We start from the raw sequence: 17,922 nt of genomic DNA, 5'->3' as shown, positions 1-17,922 counted from the left end.
AGAGCTGGGGTGGAGACACCCTGGAGCTGGTGGCAGGAGGTGGGACCATGAGAAAGTGCACTCTGCCCTGTTGCATGCAAGCAGAAAGGATGGAGACATGTGAAGCACGTGGAATGGGCTTTTGCCTTTCCAGATGCTCTGCAGTAACAGGTGAGGTTCAGGGTGCCCTCTCCATGGAAGACGGGTTGGTACCAGAGGAGAGAGCTTGTGCCATCCTCATTCCTTCACTATGGAGGAGGAAGAGCTGCAAAACCAGCTCCTGGGGGATGTTCCTGCCTGCAGCTTGGGTTTCTCGGCTTTGTCATGTGTGTTTGATTTCACCTTCTTGCCTTAACCTTTCACCAGCAGTTTCCTGCCTTGGGAGGAGGGCTAGAAGGTGTGATGCTGTGTGGCACTCCCCAGCCTGGTGGCACAGTGTGTTTGAATCTCCAGCGAAGATCTCTGCTCCTAGCTGTGTGCTGGGCTGCAGGAGGTTAATGCACTTCAGAGCCTTGGAGGTGCTGCGATGAGGGTGATAAGAGTCTCGCTGAGGGAGTTAAATGAAGGCTTAGCAGGAGTGGCTTTCCCTCAGAGCAAACATCCCTAGGCACACACAGCACACACAGCTGCTGTGTGATGGGCCAGGGCTGGGGCTTCCACATTAGTTGTGGGGAGAGGCCAGGAACACCATCCCAGACTGCCTGAGCAGTCCAGCATCCACACAGGCTTGGGGCACCTGTGTGGAGGCTTGGACATGGGTGGCATAGCTGCTGTTACACAGGGCTGCTCAGTCTCCTTCTGCAGAGTGTTTGCTGTAATCCTGTTTTATAAATCCATCCTTGGTCTTTGGTCTCCCTGGGCTCTGCTCTGCTGCTTCCCAAGTTAAACCCACTGATCTGACTGCGGCTGGAGCAGCCAGGGCATGCTTATTGCCATGGTGGGGCTGGCAGAAGAGATTCAGTAAATCATTGGACCAGTTTGCTTTGGAAAGAGTCTATGTAAAAATATCAGAGCAATGCAGGATAGCCCCAGGTGTGATGGGGGAGAACGGATGGCAAAGAGGAGGTGAGCATCACCCCTGGGTGTCTGCTCCATCAGAGACAATCCTCCTGTGTGCCGGCCTCTCAAGCAGTGGGGATGCCAACAGCAGGGATGGATTTGGACCTCCACTAGAGAGGAGGTCGTGGTCCCTGCCTGTGCCAGCTCTGGTGCTCCAAGCGTTCCCCACCACCACACTCCCAGCAGCCTCAGACCAGCTGTCCCCAAAAAGTGCTTCTGGGGTGAGCACACGTGGGTGAGCCATTCTCAGAGTGGGGCGAGTGAGCTTGTGGGGGATCAGGCTGAGCAGCAAGGTCCTGGAGCAAAGCCAGAGGAAAGCAGCAGCCATGTGTCTGGAGTTGCCATCCTCTGGGCAGACAGATGGTCACCCACCCTCTTGCCCCTTGCTTGTCCTGCCCATCTTTTGGGAGGGAAGGCGTGTGCCCAGCCATGCCACCTTTGCTGCCACCTGCCCACTGAGAGTCCGTGGCATCCCCAAGGCTCCTTAATCCCAGGCGAGCTGGTGAGCTGAGTAGGGAGCTCCTGACAGATCTGCCCTGGTGAGCAGCAAGGCAGAGAGGAGCTCCCTGCAGAATACAAATGAGGCTGGGGCACAATAAGCCCCTGCAGCACCTTCCCCCTCTCACACCCCGCTGTCACTGTCGGCATCTCCAGACACCAATCCCTTGCAAATCTCCTGCTGGCCTTTCATGACCTTCAGAGTCGTTTCAATTCACTGTTTTCAGCCTCTAAATCTCCTGTCCTTAGCCCTGGGTGACTTCTGGAGAAAGAACTATGCTCCTTAAAGTGCCAGGGCAGCCTCTGCACCACAGCCTGCTGGAAATCTGCAGGTATTTCACACCCATGCTTTATTTTTTGGTAGTTCCTCTATTTTTTTATTGCTGTTTGAACCATACAACCCCAGGTCTGAAATCTGGAGAGGTTTTGGTGACTGCCCTGTACTCTACCAGGCTCTCCACTACAGCCTGCCTCCTGGGCATCTCACAGTCCCTGCACGCAGCACACCTTGAGCTGGTCTGATTGATCTGTAACACTTGAAAAATAATGGTTTAATCATTATTAAGGATTAGAAATAATCCTTGAGCTGAATCGATCACAATAACATTATTCATGATGAACTCATTTGGCATTAATGGGGACGTCCTGCAGCAGTGTGTGGCTCTGGGCAGACCCGTCACCTTCCCTGGGGAGCTGTCAGTGGGGTTTGTGGGAGCAGCAACAAACCCAGCCCTAACAAACAACCCCAGGCCCTGCTGTCCCCGATAGCCCCTTAGGGACCCGTTGTTATTGGCACAGTTTTGGAGGGTCCTGAATCTAGCAATCACCCATCCTGTTCATGTCAGCAGCCCATCTCCGGGCAGGGGCTGGGTGGGCTCCCTCTAGCACCAGTCAGGGATGTGACAGGATGGGACTGCTCCCACGGGAGCCCCACATGGCATCACTCCAGGCCTGTCCCCTGCAGAGGATTACACAAGAAGGATGGCTGGCAGCCCGCTTGGTCCCTCTCTCCTCCCAGTCACCATCTTGCTCATGGGACTGAGATGTCTTTTGTCAGGAAAATGCTCCAGGAGCAACTGTTCGAGGGCTCTGGGGGCACTTCTGGATGAACATCCAGTGGTGGCCAGGAGCCAGCACAGCACCCTGCTGTGGCTGTGCCATCCTGCTGTGGGCTCCCCCATTCCTGCATTGTCTATTTATCAAACAAGAACATCTGGGTTTCCTTTTTTTTTTTTTTTTTTTTTTTTTTTTTTTTTTTTTTTTTTTTTTTTTTTTTTAACCAAAATTGCATCTGGTTTGACTTTGACAAATTGACATTTTCCAGTGAAAAAATGTCTTCTGTCGAGGTGGCATTCTTGGGTGTAGCCCTCCCTTACTGCACCATTTGCAACCCTCCAGGCACTTTGCACAAGGCTTTGAATAGTTAAAGATGTCCATAAATCTTACCCCAGCCCATAATAAACAAACACACTCTTATCAAGTATAGAAAAATGCATATTTCATCACCACTGCCTTAAATGCGACTCAGAATAAATGCTTGTCTTTAATCAGCCATCTCAATATATAAACAGAGCACAAAAGATTGGGGGATGAGGTACAGAATTGGGCCACGGATTTTCTAGGCAGCTCTTGGAGGTAGGGATATGCCTGTGCAGGTGAGACCATGAAAAACTACCCTGAAAATTCATATCACTTGTCTTTTCTGTCCAGCCACATGTTGTTTCTCATTCCCTTCTGCCTGCCACTGGAGCCATAAGGATTTTGCTTCAGCTGATAGCTGATCTTTCCCCTTGGATGCTGGCCACTGAAAGCAAGCACTTTGATTTGGAAATCAAGATTAAGAGAAAGAGAAAAGATTAAACAGGAAAGTTTCGACCAGTACGTGCTGAGATTATGCAGTGATGGATTCGTGTTTCCCTGCATCTGATAAGAACAAGCTGCATTTTCAGGCTGGGGAGCGCCAGATCTGTGATGTCTTTCACTTTACTTTTGAGTGCCTGTGCTTTGCCATGCTGACAGAAATACAGAAATACAGCGTCTGCTGCCACAGCCCTGCTCAAGCCACCCTGCCACTCTCCTACATGGGCCATGGGGACAATGGTGGCACCTGGGGGCTTCCTTTCCCCTGAGCATCCATTTGGGAGGGCAGAGACGTTTTTCATCCCTGTGTGCTGATGGGAGTGCTGGAGAAACTGGTGACAGTGGGGACAGCAGCTGTGACCTGTGGCTGTGCCCAGGGCTCAGATGTGTTTGTGCTCTTATAGCTGGCCACTGTTCAGGCCCTGGGAAAATAATTTCCCAGGGACTTCACTGCTGCCCCTGTGGGTTCCCAGCAGCCTGCCCCATCCCTGATGAGCAAAGGAGTGCTTTTCCATCCTGGGATTTGTGGTTCATGGCGTGGAAGTCATGTGTGTACTAGCGCTGGGAGTCTTGTGTTCGTTATGTGAATCTCTGTGGTGCTGCCCATGGGGGTTAATTTGGGGGTGTTATTTAGCCAAAGACGTCACTCCACTGTCAGTGCTCCTTCCTCCTCCCAGCCAATTCAGTGTCTGAAAACAGCCAGGGCTCATTTCTCTCCCCATGCTCTGGCTGCCAGCACCACTTGCATGGAGCAGAGCATGTCCATCCCTCTCTGGGGAAATGCATTTGCAGGGAAATGAGGAGCAGGCAATGCAGGAGCCTGTGCTGTACGGTACATCTTTGCTTGGTCTGTCTCCCTCTGACTCTCTAGGGAGCCCTCCAGGGACTGCAGCAGCCTCGAAGACCTCATGGGCTGTTAGCCCTGAACGGGTTGGCCCCTGGAGCTGAGACCTGGCAGGGTGTATTCCCTGGGAGCCTTGTGCAGCTGGTGGAGAGCAGCCTGTGCTGAGTACAGCATGGCCAGACATAAACCCCGTGCCCCTGCTAGCAGTGAGTGTCCAGCACCCAGGGGTCTGGATGGCCCTTGGCTCCATGGGCTGGCTCAGGACACTGGGCTGCCTCCCACTGGATTTTGGTGCTGATCGGGTTGTACAGCTCTGTACAGCCCTGGCAGGCAGCTGCCCACAAACCTGGGTGCCTGGGTCTGGTCAAGGGATGGAGGGAAATGTGCTCATTTTGTTCTTGGCTTTATTTTCTTAGTGATGCAGAGAGGATCTTGTAGAAAGCCTGGAGCTCTTGCCCTGTCTATCCCCTTTGAGTCCACAAAAGGCTAGATTGCAGCTTCTTCGAGGCACTGCAGTACCCCAGGGGCTGCCCAGTCTGCAGCCCTGCCCTGCTGCACCCTCTGTGCTGGTGAGGGGTCTCATGGCTGAGCATCCAGTGAGGTGCTGAGCATCTCCCCATCCTGCTTCTGGCAAATCCTGGTTCCTCTGGTTACCCCAGTCTGGGCACAGGCATACAAAGGGGTTAAGTCTGGGTGAGCAGTACGGTGCACCTCTGGGCCTCAGCACCGGGCCATTTTGAGAGGGTTTTGAGGCATTTTTGAGGAGTCTGCCCTGCTCTGCACAGAGCTGGGGCTGTCAGTACAGGGACCTGGGTTCAGCCCTTGCCCTGTGCAACAAGAGCCTGCCCTGCTCCAGAGGAATGCCGACAGCTGCCAGTGGCTCAGGCCTGTTGAGTTCAAGTGGCAGCAGTTCCTCTGGGGGTACTGGCCTGCTCCAGGAAAGGCAGGAGCAAGCAGGAAACACTGGAACACCCTTTCCAGAGTGCTGCCCACAGTGCCTCCTCCTGCTCCCTTGCCGCTGCAGCAGAGGGGTGGCAGGGTGCTGGATGAACCCTCAAACAGGGATGCTGGGTGTTGGGGCAGCACCATGCTCCTGGGCTGGTGTGGGCAATGCTTGGGTCCTCTTGCTTTCCCTAGGCTCATTTCTCCTCTCCCGCTTGTTTTGCAGAGACTTGCCAATGCGGCGGAGAAATTCCAGAAGGCTCACCACTGGCAGGACAACATCAAGGTAAGGCTCCGTGCGCTCCAGCCGCTCCCAGCCCTTCCCTCCTGTGGCACAGGAGTCACTGTCCCATCCCTCCTCGCCCACCTTCTTGTCCCCGTCCTGAGTCACGGCTCGGCACGCCCCGCCTGCCACCGCTAATGAGAGCAAATGAAGTGATTTTGAGCTCGTTTGCAGCGGTGCCTCAGCCTGCAGAGCCGTGAGCAGAAGGCAGGAGGTGAAGGTCGAAGTGACGGCTGAGCTCTTACGGGGTGGGGGCTGAGGAGACTCCCACTCTCCCCATCGCTGGCAGCCACTGGTGCTGCGGGGGGCCTCGCACGGGGTGACAGCAGCGGTGGCTCATCTGTGGCACATGCCAGCAGTTGCGGTGGGGGCTGTTCCTGGGGAAGGAGCAATCTGGGCTGGGAGAGGGAAGACGTGGGTTTAATGATTGCATTTGACTTTGTAATTCTGGCGGTGATAGCACTCAGCGGGAACCTGAAGGATTCTGTCTGGAAATGCTCTCAAATTATAAGCATAATACAAAAGGAAGGAAAGATTGTTTTTCCCCCAGTGCAAATGGAGTCTGCAATAAAAAATACTCCTGAGCCACCCATCTCCTTCCTCTTGGGTAGGGCTGCATCCTGCCCAGCCCTGAGGAACCCCCTGCATCCCCTGAGGGAACAGCCTGGGGATAGCCCCACTGCCAGGCCGTGCTGCTGTGTTTTGGGGGATATTTCACTGTCTGAGCTGCTGCTGCTCACACAGACCCCCCTGCTGTAGGTGATGGTAACCAGGGTTTGCTGTGGAGAGGAAGAGGAGGGAGGAGCAAAAGAGAAGGCAAGGAATTCACCTGCTTGGCTTCCATTTGCCATGTGGCCAGTGTGGGGGGGACACTGGTGGCTGATTCTGTGTCCCACGGGCACCCAAGGAGCAGGATGAGCTCACAGGGGTCTTCCTGTGTGCATGAGAGCACTGGTGAATTGCTGTCACCTCTTGCCAAGAGGCCAGTGGAGAGGAGGTGAATAGGATAGTGAGATTTGGTGCAGGCAGCTGCTGCTGCCACTGCCCGTGCCACACCAGCACCTTGGCTCGGGGCTCCCAAGAAAAGCTCAGAGTCGTGCAGGGGGAGCATCAGGCATGTTCGTCCCTAGTGTTGACCCAGTCTCATTTGTCCTCTGGGGTCAGGAAGCTTATCCCTGAGCAGCACCTGAAGCTTGACTGGGGTACCCCAGGGTGTGGCTGCCCCATGCACCCCATGCTGGGTGGCACCCAGGCTTGGCTGCCTTGTGACTGGGGCGTGTGCAGGGTGGGCCGAGGTGGAACAAGGTCACTGCATTTGTAGCAGGGCTTGGGGCTTCTGCTCATCCTCTGGAATGCAGGGATGGGCTCCTGCTGCAGCCATCTCAAAGAGCTCCTTCTTCATCCACACCTGGCTGCCTTCCACTGCCCGGGGAATAACAGCAGGACACACAACATGCTGGGAAAGGCTATAGCGCTGGGAAGCTCTTGGCTCATTTTGCCATTCACGGCACAAACCTTTCAGAAATCCACTTTCATGGAAAAAAAATATTTTTAATAGCACTGTTTGCAACCACTTAATCAAGGTAATTAGGAGCGAGTCACCCAGAAACAATGTGCAGCGATGCGTCACCACAGAGCTCGGTGCAGTTTTATCAGGACAGCCCAGACCTGCCTGGGACACTTGATGGACGGGTCCAGCTCTGTGCACAGCCCCCAGGGTGCTGGGCATCAGCCCTGCCTGCCTCAGCCCTGCCTGCAACAGCCCCAGCCCTTGAGCAGAGCGATGAAGGGGCTTTGTACATCTCATTGCTAGGGTTGAGCCTCCTTGTTCTGCCCTTCATCCATGAAATGGCCGGGCACGGTCTGACCCGCGTTGCTCTGCGGCTGTCCCCGGCTTGTTGCCGGTGCTGGTCCCGGCGGCCGGCAGGGAAGGCGGCAGCGCAGCATCCCGGCTCCTCCTCTCCTCTCCTCCCTTCCCGCCGAGCGGCTCGGCTCGTTCCTGCTGGCTGCAGCTCTCCCCTCCTTTCCCAGCGTGTCGCGTCCTAACTCCATGCCGGAGTCGATGACAGATTGCAGCGAGCGCGGTTACTTTTGCGTTTCCATCCAAAGGCGGCAGCAGATGCTGAGTGTTTGCGCTGCATTAGTGCTAATGGCTCCCCCATTAAACCTCACTGCAGATGGGTTGCTATGGAAGTCCAGGGGAAAATGAAGCAGGAGCAAGAGCCTGAACGGCTGGGAGCTGCTGCCAGCAGTCACTCACAATCCATCTCTACTGGGAAAGTTCCTTTTTCCTTGCTGTTTTCTGGAGTTTCCAGCTGCGTGCCAGCCATGGTGGCCTTTCTGGAGCTGAGTTCAGCCTCCCAACCTCAGCAGGCTTTGCGAAGTGCCTCCCTGTTCCCTAAACAGTCCCTTCATCCTGTCCTGCTTCATCAGCGCTCCTTGCGCTTGTTCACCCTCAGTCCTCTCATGTCTGCCAGCTGTGCCCAGCTGGGGCTGTGTTCCCAAATCAGTTCTGGATATCATTCCATTTTCCTTGGTTCAAAGTAGCCTTGGCCCCAGGGCTACTGAGCACCCTCATGAATTTCCTCGAGCTTGTTTAACTCCAGGGCTGGGTGGCAGCTCAGAGTGGCATGGTGGGCAGGGACGTGGGCCAGGAGAGATCATGCCCTTCCCTGCCTGCACACCGAGGGTCTTTCAGGGATGCACATTCACCCACTGGAGAAAGCTGGTAGAGCTCTGGAAAGGTGAGAGCTGGGTCGTGTGGGCTCCCACCAAGGCACACAGCAACCACCTGGCACTGGTGTGGTAGGAAACCACAGAGAATTCCCCGTTTGCAGTGTCCTGGCCAACCAGTTTTCCCAGTGAGGATCTTCTGGCCTACAGGCTTCCATTCAGAGGTCCGCTGGGATAGTCTGGCTCCGTCTCATGCAGAGCCATGAGGGTTTGTCCTTCAAGGCACATCAGGGCTGGCCCCCTGCTCTGGATGTCCCCAGTCCTATCCCTCTGTTGTGGCGGTGGTTCTGAGCGTGCCCTGTGCTGACCATCTCCAGCAGCAAATGGAGGTGCCGGGACAGCCCAGCCTGCAATGCAGTTTTCAGCTTTCCATCCTCTGTTTGCTGCCCTGCTCGGGAAAGGGACCTGCAGAAACACCTATTAAAATGCTGAAAGGTCCTGTTGCATTTTTTGCTGCCATCTTTTGTATCCATCTTCACTGACAAGCTGCCATGTCGCCTGTCAGACATTCCAGCCAGCTCCATGTTCTCCCAGCTCTTTTCCATTTGTGTGCTCCACTTTCCTCACGAGTTTTCCTTGGGTTCTTTTCCAGACCTTCAGCCCCATCCCCGCAGCACCAGCAGGGTCTCAGGTGTCTCACACTCATGCAGTATGGAGGAGTCAGGCCGTGCTGACCTGGGGGATGCTGTCAGAGGTGCAGATCTACGCTGCCAGCCACAGAATGCATCCCAGGGCAACATCACCATCATCATCACCGTGTGTCAGTCTGCTGGGGCTGCCAGAGCTATTCGTGCCTTTAAGGGACACTCCAATGCTGCAGAGATCCATCCCTGGATTTATGTGCGCTTGGCAGGATTATATAAATTGCCTTTAAAAGTTGACTTCTTTATAAGCCATTTTCTGCTTCATAAAATGTTTATTACTGTTGTTTTTCTCCCAGTCTCCTTCCTCACTGCGTTTTCCATCACTATACTGGGAAGCTCCCCTCTTCCTCTGCTTGCTGCCCCTCTGCCTCCCACCTCTCCCCACCTTTTGATGTTGGAAAGGACCTTTTGAAGGGTCAGAGCCCAGCAGGCCCTTTTTCCTTGGAAAAGAAAAATAGCCATACATTGAGCTGTGGATGTGGGAGCTGCTGGAGACATGGCTTAACCACTGGGTGGTTTTGGGGTGTGGTGACATTTGTGGAGATGGCAGGGGAGTCACAAGTGCTGGACAGCCCCACGCCACTGCCTCCATCTGTAACCCCTGCCTGCAAGCACATGAGGAATAACAAACCCAGATAATTTCAAGCTCCATTAGAAACAAAACCCCAGGGAAAAGGGGATCGCTGTTTGCCAAATGGGGATGGAGAGGAGCAATAACAGAGCCTGTGCTCCTGACTGCCCAGGAAAGGTGAGGGATAAAGCAGGGGGACATGGCAGCATGTCTGGGTGCCTGGCTGTGGCCATACAGCCTTGGGTGCTGCATCCCTCCAGGTGCAGGATCCTTCCCCACCCTGCTGCTCCACCCAGCACTGCTGGCTGTGTGTCTGTGGGGGAGCAGCAGCTGTGCCAAGCCGTGCCGTGCGTGGGCTCTGGCAGCCGTTCCCATGGGCTGGGCACGGCCACGCAGGGCTTTGTGTTCAAAGCAGCATCAGAAGGGCAAACGCCATCTTCTTATCCTCCTTTCATTTTTCTTCTCCTTTAATTACAGATCCTACTTATCGGCTGAGAACAGAAAGATTGTCTCCATAACCTTGCACTTGCCCTTGTAGAAGGTTTACCTAAAAAGTTAGAAAATAAAATCAAATACTCTAATTTGCAGTCGTCTTGCCATTTCAAACCCAGTTTTCATTACAGCACAGAAAGTGCATTGAAGCTGTGTTTATAACCCCCTTTTAGATAACAAATCACATTTTCTTTTGGCTGGTGAGTGTGTAGAATTGATATTTTTTTTTTCAGTTTAATGGGTTTGTGTGTTCAGGAATGATCTCCATCAACTGAGAGTCTTTATTGTGTTTGATATAATGTCAGCTTTCATTACGCTCGGAGAATTACTGTGCTATAGCACCAACCTTGCTGCTGTAGCGCCGGTCTGGCCGAAAAGCAGAACAAGAAAATCATTCACAAAAACCCTGTGCCAGTGCTGTTCCCTCTTAAAAGCCAGGGATGGGGCTGGAGGGGGCTTTCCCAACCCCCACTCTGCAAGGCATCTGGGCCACCCATGGCATCTCCATGACTGCCATGGTTTGGTGTAGTGGTTCCTGGCTTTCCTCTCAGTACTGCTTTCCCATCCCATCTCATCCCTGGAAGGGCAGGGGGTCTCCAACAGCCTCTGTGTGTGTGTGCTGGCATCCCTGTGGTACCTGGGTGCAGTGGAGCAGCAGCCACACCTCGTTTGAGGCAGCCTCAGAGGAGCAGGACAGACAGGAGATGCCATGTAAAGAAGAATAGCTGGCGAGATGCGATCAGATAAAACAGCTTCTCAGGGAGATGAAAAAACTGTTGACAGGTCACTTAAATATTTCCCCAGCTCTGTCAGAGAGGCAGAGGGAGGAAATTGCTTTTAAAAAAAAGATGCCAAGGCAGATTATGATGACTGCTTCCACCTGTCCTGGGTAATGCGTACGGCCCCTGATGGTGGATGGGATGCAGGGAATTCACAGTGCTGCAGGAGAAGTAAGGTCCCCACCAGACCTCTTCTTGGTCTGTCCAACAGCCTGTGGTGGCTGGGACTAACCATGAATATTGTCCTCTTCTGGGGACTAGGAAAGGATTCATCATGGTGCATATGGACAAGAACATTTCTAGCCAGTGGAAATAAAGGCTCAGCCCCTACCAGCCACAGCCAGGCATGGCTGTGATTGCAGGTAGGAATTTCTCCTAGGAGTTCATCCAGTCCCTTCGGAGCCTGTTTCTGGCTGTTGCCCTTACACCAGCCCGTGGCAGGTGTAGCAGGAACACATTCTTTGCTCTGTTGTTCCCCAGCCAAGAGGGTGCTGTACCCATGGCAGAGCTCAGACATGGGTACACTGGGCTGAGCACTCACTTGGCTGAGACCTCCAGCCCCAGCTGCCAGCCAGGACCAACTGATCAGCACAAACCAGTCCCCAGGGACAGCCATTGGGCAGCCCCATCCCGCTCCTCGTGACCCAGGAGGGCTTGGCAGGGTGATGCTGTGGTGGGGACGTCCCTGCTCATCCTCTGCTCCTCCGGCCACAGAGCAGGAGTGAGGCTGCAGGAGCTCTGTGACACACTGCAGGATGTCTTCTGTACAAGCGGTGCAACTATAAGCAAAAGCTGTTGCTATTTTCATGTGCTTAACAGTTCGGGGACACAAAGAAGTACCTAAATACTCACTGTCCTCTCTAAGTGCTGATGGCAGATAAAAGATGGGCTTGGGAGCAGAGCCCCCAGTCCTATATGGGCACACCAGCTCCTGCTTGCTCTCCCCACCCACTGAATTGCCCACGGGTCTGACCAGGCACAGCTCTGGTCGCCTGGCTTGTCCCCACTGATAAGCTGTGGGCTGAGATGCTCATCCTGCCACCATCTCCATCCAGTGGCTGCAAAACAGGCAGGTACCAGCTCAGGATCCATCTTTTCTTGCCTACCACCCTCCAAGTTCCTCCTAACTGCCTGAAGGCAAACTGCTGCAGGATTTGGCTCTTCCAGAGCCAATTAAATCTTGAAAGAGATTTGCTGACCACAGGGGTCGCCTGTGCTGCTCACAGAAATGAAACCCACAGCTGGAGGCTGAGAAGGACCAAAATCAATGTGCTACAGCAGGATCTGCCTGCAGAACTGTCCCAGGGAGCTGCAGCATCCCCAGGGCATGTGATCAGCAGGGTGACCCTTACAAGAGTAGCAGTCCTGTGGAGTACTACAGATCCCACAGGTCCTTGGGAGAAGGATTGGCCAGATTAGCCCTCCTGCAGTGTCCCTGCCAGCTGTGTGCTCCAGCTGGATGGCTGGAGCAGGGAGCTGATGTTCCACCAAGAGCTCTTTCAAGGCTTTTTTAGGGTGGTGGCAGCTGCGTGTGTGATATGGTTTGATCGCCACCTCCTTAGGTCACTGACTTGGAGGCTTGGGCCAGCATCACTCCATCCAGACATCTCCAGGCTGCAGCGAGGTAACAGAGCACTGACCTTTTCAGCATTGTTTTTAGTTGCTGTAATTGTTTTAGGCAAAAAAAAGATCTATTTGAATGCTCGTAGAGGGCTGTGTCAGGAGTTGTGGGAGGTGGTGCCCCTCACCAGCCACTTGAGAGACCTGTGTGCCCCTCCTTGTCCTGGGCTTTGTCTCATACCTATTCTGCTGATGTGTGGCAAGGGAGCACCGGGGCCAGAGCAGGGTCCTCCCTTGTGCTGCTGGCAAGGCTCCAGCAGCTCTCCAGAAGCTCACAGCCTGGATTTTTATCAGCTTTTCGCTTGGTGTTTTGGTGTGAAAACAGTGAAGGTGTAGAGCAAAGGACTCCTAGGAAGAGCTCAAGGGGGTGAGGAAGGAGCCAGGGTCCCTGGAGAGACTCTGACACCAGGGCCACCTCTAGGAGGTCCCACCTGGGCCAGGCGTGGCCAGGGGTTACCCAGTGACACTGAACCACAAGGGTTTGGTGCAGGTGTGATGGTTCCTTGGTGGGTTTGCTGCAGAAGCCTGGGCGATGGCTTCAGGGACAGTTGCAGATCAGTCTGCAATTCCCAGAGTGTGGCACTGATAGTTTAGGAGCTGAAATAGCCCCACACTTACCCACCCTCGAGACAGCCATGCCGTGCCACTGTGCAGGTGGCACTGGGCAATTTATCTACAAGAAAATGGGCAGTGGTTAACAACACATCATGGAGCAGCAGCTCCTCCCTGGCAGCCTCCCCTGCGGTGGGAGCCACAGTGTGCTTCCTGCAGGCTTGGTTGCAAGAGACAGGGGCAGTATTTTGCCTTGAAATCCCTTGATAGCTTCACCCCTTTGTTTCTTTATTGATATTTATTTTGAAAGGCTCTAGAAATACCAGTTCTATTTACGTAGACCTGGTGCTGAGTTTAACATGGACTAGAAGAGGTGGAGGAGGAGAGGATTATGTGAAGAAGGCAAATATGGTTAAAAAGAATCTATTAGGGAGCAGTAATTGCTGGAGTAATTGCCCTTGTTGCCTCTTAGAACATCCATGGCATGCTTTTAGAACATCTCCGAGGGCTCTATCCCTTCTTCCTGGAATAGACGCAGGTTTCCAAGTGGCAGGGACACAGATGCCCTCAGTCTCCCTTGGACCCCGTGAACAACTCCGAGCGCGCCTGCATCAGCAGGGTTGTGGCAAGGATTGTGCAGCCTGGCACCAGGCACATCCCAGGGCCAGGGCTGGTGCTGGCTGGCCCACACGTGCTGTGTCGCGTGTGGAAGCCTCAGCCGCAGCCCGAGTGTGGCTGAGATCTCACCCAGCAGCTCCTGCGGTTGTCAGGGCTTGAAAGAGTGCATGGCGAGGGCTCTGTGATCCCTCGGGAAATCGGTGGGAGGGACGTCCTCGCAGGAGCTCTGCTCTCTGTGCCATGCCCTGTGCCGTGGGAGCGCTGGAGCGGGTAAAAGCTGGATCAGGGCACCCGCTCTCCTGCCCGAGCATCATCACCTCGTGCCCTCTCCACTGCGGGAGCAAGGGCCGCTGCGGGTGGGAGGGGAATCGAGCTTTTCGGAGGAGCCGATGGCAAATAAAGCGAATAACAAAGCACCTTCTGCATGGCCGCTGTTAGTCACACTCACTCCTGATTAAAGATCATTAAACATGAAATTAGCTCGTTTGTGTTACGGGTCTCCCGGGGGTTCCGTTAATTAGGAAGCGCAGATGGCCGCGGACCCGGCGAGGGGCAGCGCCGTGCGTGGGGCCGACAGCGGCGCGGGACGGGCGGCTGAGGAGAATTCCGGTTTTTTCTCCTTTTTTCTTGTTGTAAACCCCACAGCATTTCACAACAAATCACAGATAATTAATAAGTGTGTTCCCTTAATGACTGGGCTTTTTAATAGCAGAAATTGGAAGATGCTGCGTCATTTTTATTTTTTTTTTTCCCCATTCCGCTCCCGGTGCCGTCTTATCGCAATCATTAAGAGTCGCAGAGCCCGCGGCAGCGGCGGCCCCTCGGCTCAGGAGGATGCCGGAACCGCCCTTTGCAATCCCCACCCTGGGGAGGCATCGGCTGCACAGCCTGCCGGGGTCTCCTGCTGTTGATGTCCCCAAGATCAGCTTCAGGGGCTTTCCCACCTCTTGGGAAGCCGCGAGAAGCCATGGAAAACCATTCTGGGGAGCAATTTTGTGGCTAAGAGGGTAATCCCGTTGAGGGGTTAGTGACTCCCTAGGCTCCTGGTGGGAAGGGCGGTGCCGTGCCGGGAGAGCCGCTCGCCCCGGCTGGTCCCTTTCTCCAGCACCATGACCAGGCTGGGATGGATGTCATGGTGCCACCGTGCCTGGCACGGGGCTGTGACCAGCCTGGGTGCTGCACAGGCAGGACAGAGATGCAGTCAGTGCCACGGAGGTTTTGGCTGTGTTTCTGCTCGGGGCGCAGATCGCTTTCCCCGTTCGATAATAACAGCAATAATCACCCCAGGGCGCTGCCCGTCCGGAGAAGGCTGCTTGGCTGCTGATGGGGATTGACGGGCAGACGTGTCGGCACCAGGACGGCTGCCGGTGTGCCGGCATCACGCTGTGTCCCGGCACGCTGGGAAGAGTCTCCGAGTGCCCTTTAATTACCCTTTTTACTGGTACGCAGAACGCTGTAGTGACAGCATCGCTGCTCTCCCAATTGCCTCCTCAGGAATTTTATCTGTCTTTATCTTTAAGCTGTCTCGCATCTTGACACTCTGGGAAAGAGGAATCCAAGCAGACCTTTCTGCTTAAATAGGCTCTAAATACCCCAAATTAATGATGTGCAGTTCTCTGTGGAAGCAAGGACACTTTTCTTCCTGTTTTTGCAGTGCAGAGAGGGGGCCTGGGTGGGCTGCAGGGCTGCTGCCTGCCACGCTGCCTGTATCTGGCTCTTCTGTGGCTCCTGATGTTTGCAGCAGAACCAAAGCACCCTGGTTGTGGGGACGTGGCACAGGCTTGCACGTGGTGATGGTAGAGAGGCTGCGGTCACACCAGTGTCGGTGTCAGTGTCACTGGCCCGTTGGCCCTGCAGTGCTGTGGCTCAGCTGCAGTCATGAGCAGAGGGAAGCATGGCAGGCCATGGCCCGTCCTTGGAGGGTGGATGTGGAGGATGTGAGGCCCTAAACATGTCCCCAGGACAGCATAGGCTGGGAAGACTTCACCCCCAGCAATGTGATGGCTGCCAACAGCATGAGAGAGGTGCTGAGGGAACAAGTCAGGGGGAGGACTCCTTTCCCACCCCTGTCCTTGATCGGCACTAACAGCTCTCCCCTTTCTTTGCAGGAGGAAGACATTGAGTACTATGACTCCAAGGCTGACACTGAATATGTAAGTACTGTCCCTGTGGCATCTCTGGCACAGCCACCACCCTGCTCCAGGGCTGAGCCTCTCACCGGTCTGTCCCAGCACTGTAGCAGGGGTCATGGCACAGATATTTGTCACAGCCGGTGTAACCAGATTCTGCAGCGGGCAGCAAGTGCCCAGTGTGCAGCCGTGTCCCCCCAGCTGAGCCACGGTGACATCTGTCCACGAGCACCAGGCCTGGCAGCAGGCAGGTGGGCAGGTCGCTCTGCTGCCTGCAAAAGTTTCTAAAATTAAAGCTGGCATCTGAAATTCAAATGAGAGCAAACCTTTAATTAGAGACTGAATCTAATTCTCTGCCCTACTCTGAGCATAGCCATCCTGTGATTTCTGGCAATCAGTGCTGTACCTACAGGCCCGTCAAGCTCCCATCTCCCGGTGCTCCCGAGAGAGCCAGTTGCCGGCTCCTCCCTCCCCGTGGTGACAGTGAAGGTGACTTCACTCAGGTGCTGTGCCACGGGTGCAGGGAGCTCCAGCAGCACCCCACCTTGCTGCCGGCTCACCCGGCTCCCACACTGTGCTGCGGGATCCTTATGAAATAGGGGCTTGGCAGGTCGGTGATGCTCTTGGTGTGAGGCTGCTAAGCAGAGTCCTTGGAGCTGACCAGGAGCCCCAAGCACAGCAGGGTGCAGCCTTAGGGACAGCCCCAGCCAGTGCTGGTGCACCAGGACTGCTCCTTGTCCCCAGGCAGACCTGGCAGCAGATGTGCCATGGAGAGACAGTAACACAGCAGGAGAGAACATGGTGTTGGCAGCAAATCACTTGCAAACCACATGGCTTCATCCAAAAATAACACTCAGGTAACCCCAAGAGCATTCAGAAGGCCCTGTGCAGAAGAGAGGGGAGGATCTGGGCTTGATGGGGTCCCACCATGCCCTGCACTGACCTGTCTCTCCTCTCGACCCACCTGAGAGTCTATGCCCCAGAGCAGAGCTGGGGACAGGCTGGAGTGGAGGATGGATGCCTTCAAAGCAGAGTTACTGACTAACTGCCTGTGCCATTGTCTCCAGGCAGTGACAGTAAGAGGGCTCCTTGGCAGGGGAAGCAGCCACAGAGAGTCTGGGAGGTGGGGTGGAGAGGTCAGGCAGATGCTGTGACCGAAGTGGAGGGCGCTTGCTCTCCTGAGCAGGTCACCTTGCCCACAGTCCCACTCATTTACAGCTGAGGATGCAGAGGATGTCTCCTGTCCCTCCCCAGCCTGGGGGGAGCTACCAAAGGAGGGAGGAGAGGATCATGCCATGGCTGCTCTGGAGAGGATGGAGCTAATGGGCTTAAAATACATTAAAGGGGATTTTGGATAGAAGTGAAGGAAAAACTGGCTGGCGGTTGAGGCAGGAGGAGACAGCCTGGGGAGCAGAGCAACTCCCAACACAGGGGATGAGGAGCAGGACTAATGCATCCATCAGGCTGGGCATTTGCTCACTGCTGCAGGGCAGGGGACAGAAGCTGGATGTCCCCATGCCCACTGTTCCCCTCAGTGTCACACCCCACCATCCTGGTCATGTTAGGCAGGATTAGGAAACAGGAGGCATCTCAAGCTGTGCCCGTGGAGCCCTCCCAGCACAGGGGGCACTGGGGAGAGGCTGTGCATGCTGGCATGGCACAGTGTCCCTGGGGACTGCAGGGCTCAGCTCTCTGATCCCTGGTCCTTCCCAGAGGAACTGACATGGCAAGGAAGAGCTGCCCTGCAAATCCATCACCAGCCACATCAGCTTTAGTCCTGCTCTGGGAGGTACCAAGAAAAATTGCAAGATTGAGGGTGTCCTATTGTTGCTGCATGTGGGTTTGGCAAGGAGGGCACTTCCCTGCCTCTGCTGTTGCTTCCTTACCAGTGAAATCCCAGCAAATTTAATTCCAACAAAATTCAATGGGGGAAAGAAGGAAGATGCTGCTGAAGTAAAACAGGAGGGGGATGATACCAGAAGGTCTGAATGGAACATAATAATGCTCTTTCCATCCTTTCTTTATTTAGCTCCTGTTTTTCTATTTAAATGGAGCAGGATGTAGCTGAGCCAGAGTTGGTGCTGATGGACAATGGCTGCTCCCCATAACTGAGGCTTATTCACGAGCCTTATGCTGGCTTTAACTGCAGTCAGAAGGAAATGAGCTTCCTATTCATTTTGCCTCCACCTCAGCTCCACTATTCCCCCCCCCCCCCGCCCCCCAACAAGAGACTTTGGATTTCCAAGTGGTTTTTAACAAATAGGAACATCAGAAAATATTCCCAGGGGTCCCCAAGGCTGTCAGAATGTTTGTAGAAAC

The 17,922-nt window shown here is 54.5% G+C and overlaps 1 protein-coding gene across 1 annotated transcript in view; it reads left to right on the top strand.

Moving 5' to 3' along the window:
* CACNA2D2 (calcium voltage-gated channel auxiliary subunit alpha2delta 2) overlaps window positions 1-17,922 on the top strand; it is a 210,839-nt gene that overhangs the window by 164,809 nt on the left and 28,108 nt on the right. Inside the window, exons 4-5 of the mRNA XM_066326873.1 lie at window positions 5,409-5,468; window positions 15,583-15,627. Of these exons, the coding sequence (XP_066182970.1) occupies window positions 5,409-5,468; window positions 15,583-15,627 (105 nt within the window). The remainder of the gene's footprint in view (window positions 1-5,408; window positions 5,469-15,582; window positions 15,628-17,922) is intronic.

Source organism: Sylvia atricapilla, chromosome 11 (assembly GCF_009819655.1).
Source record: "Sylvia atricapilla isolate bSylAtr1 chromosome 11, bSylAtr1.pri, whole genome shotgun sequence".
Classification (NCBI taxonomy): Eukaryota; Metazoa; Chordata; class Aves; order Passeriformes; family Sylviidae; genus Sylvia; species Sylvia atricapilla.
Note: the sequence above shows the minus strand (reverse complement) of the source record. Positions and strands in the feature narration are given on the sequence as shown.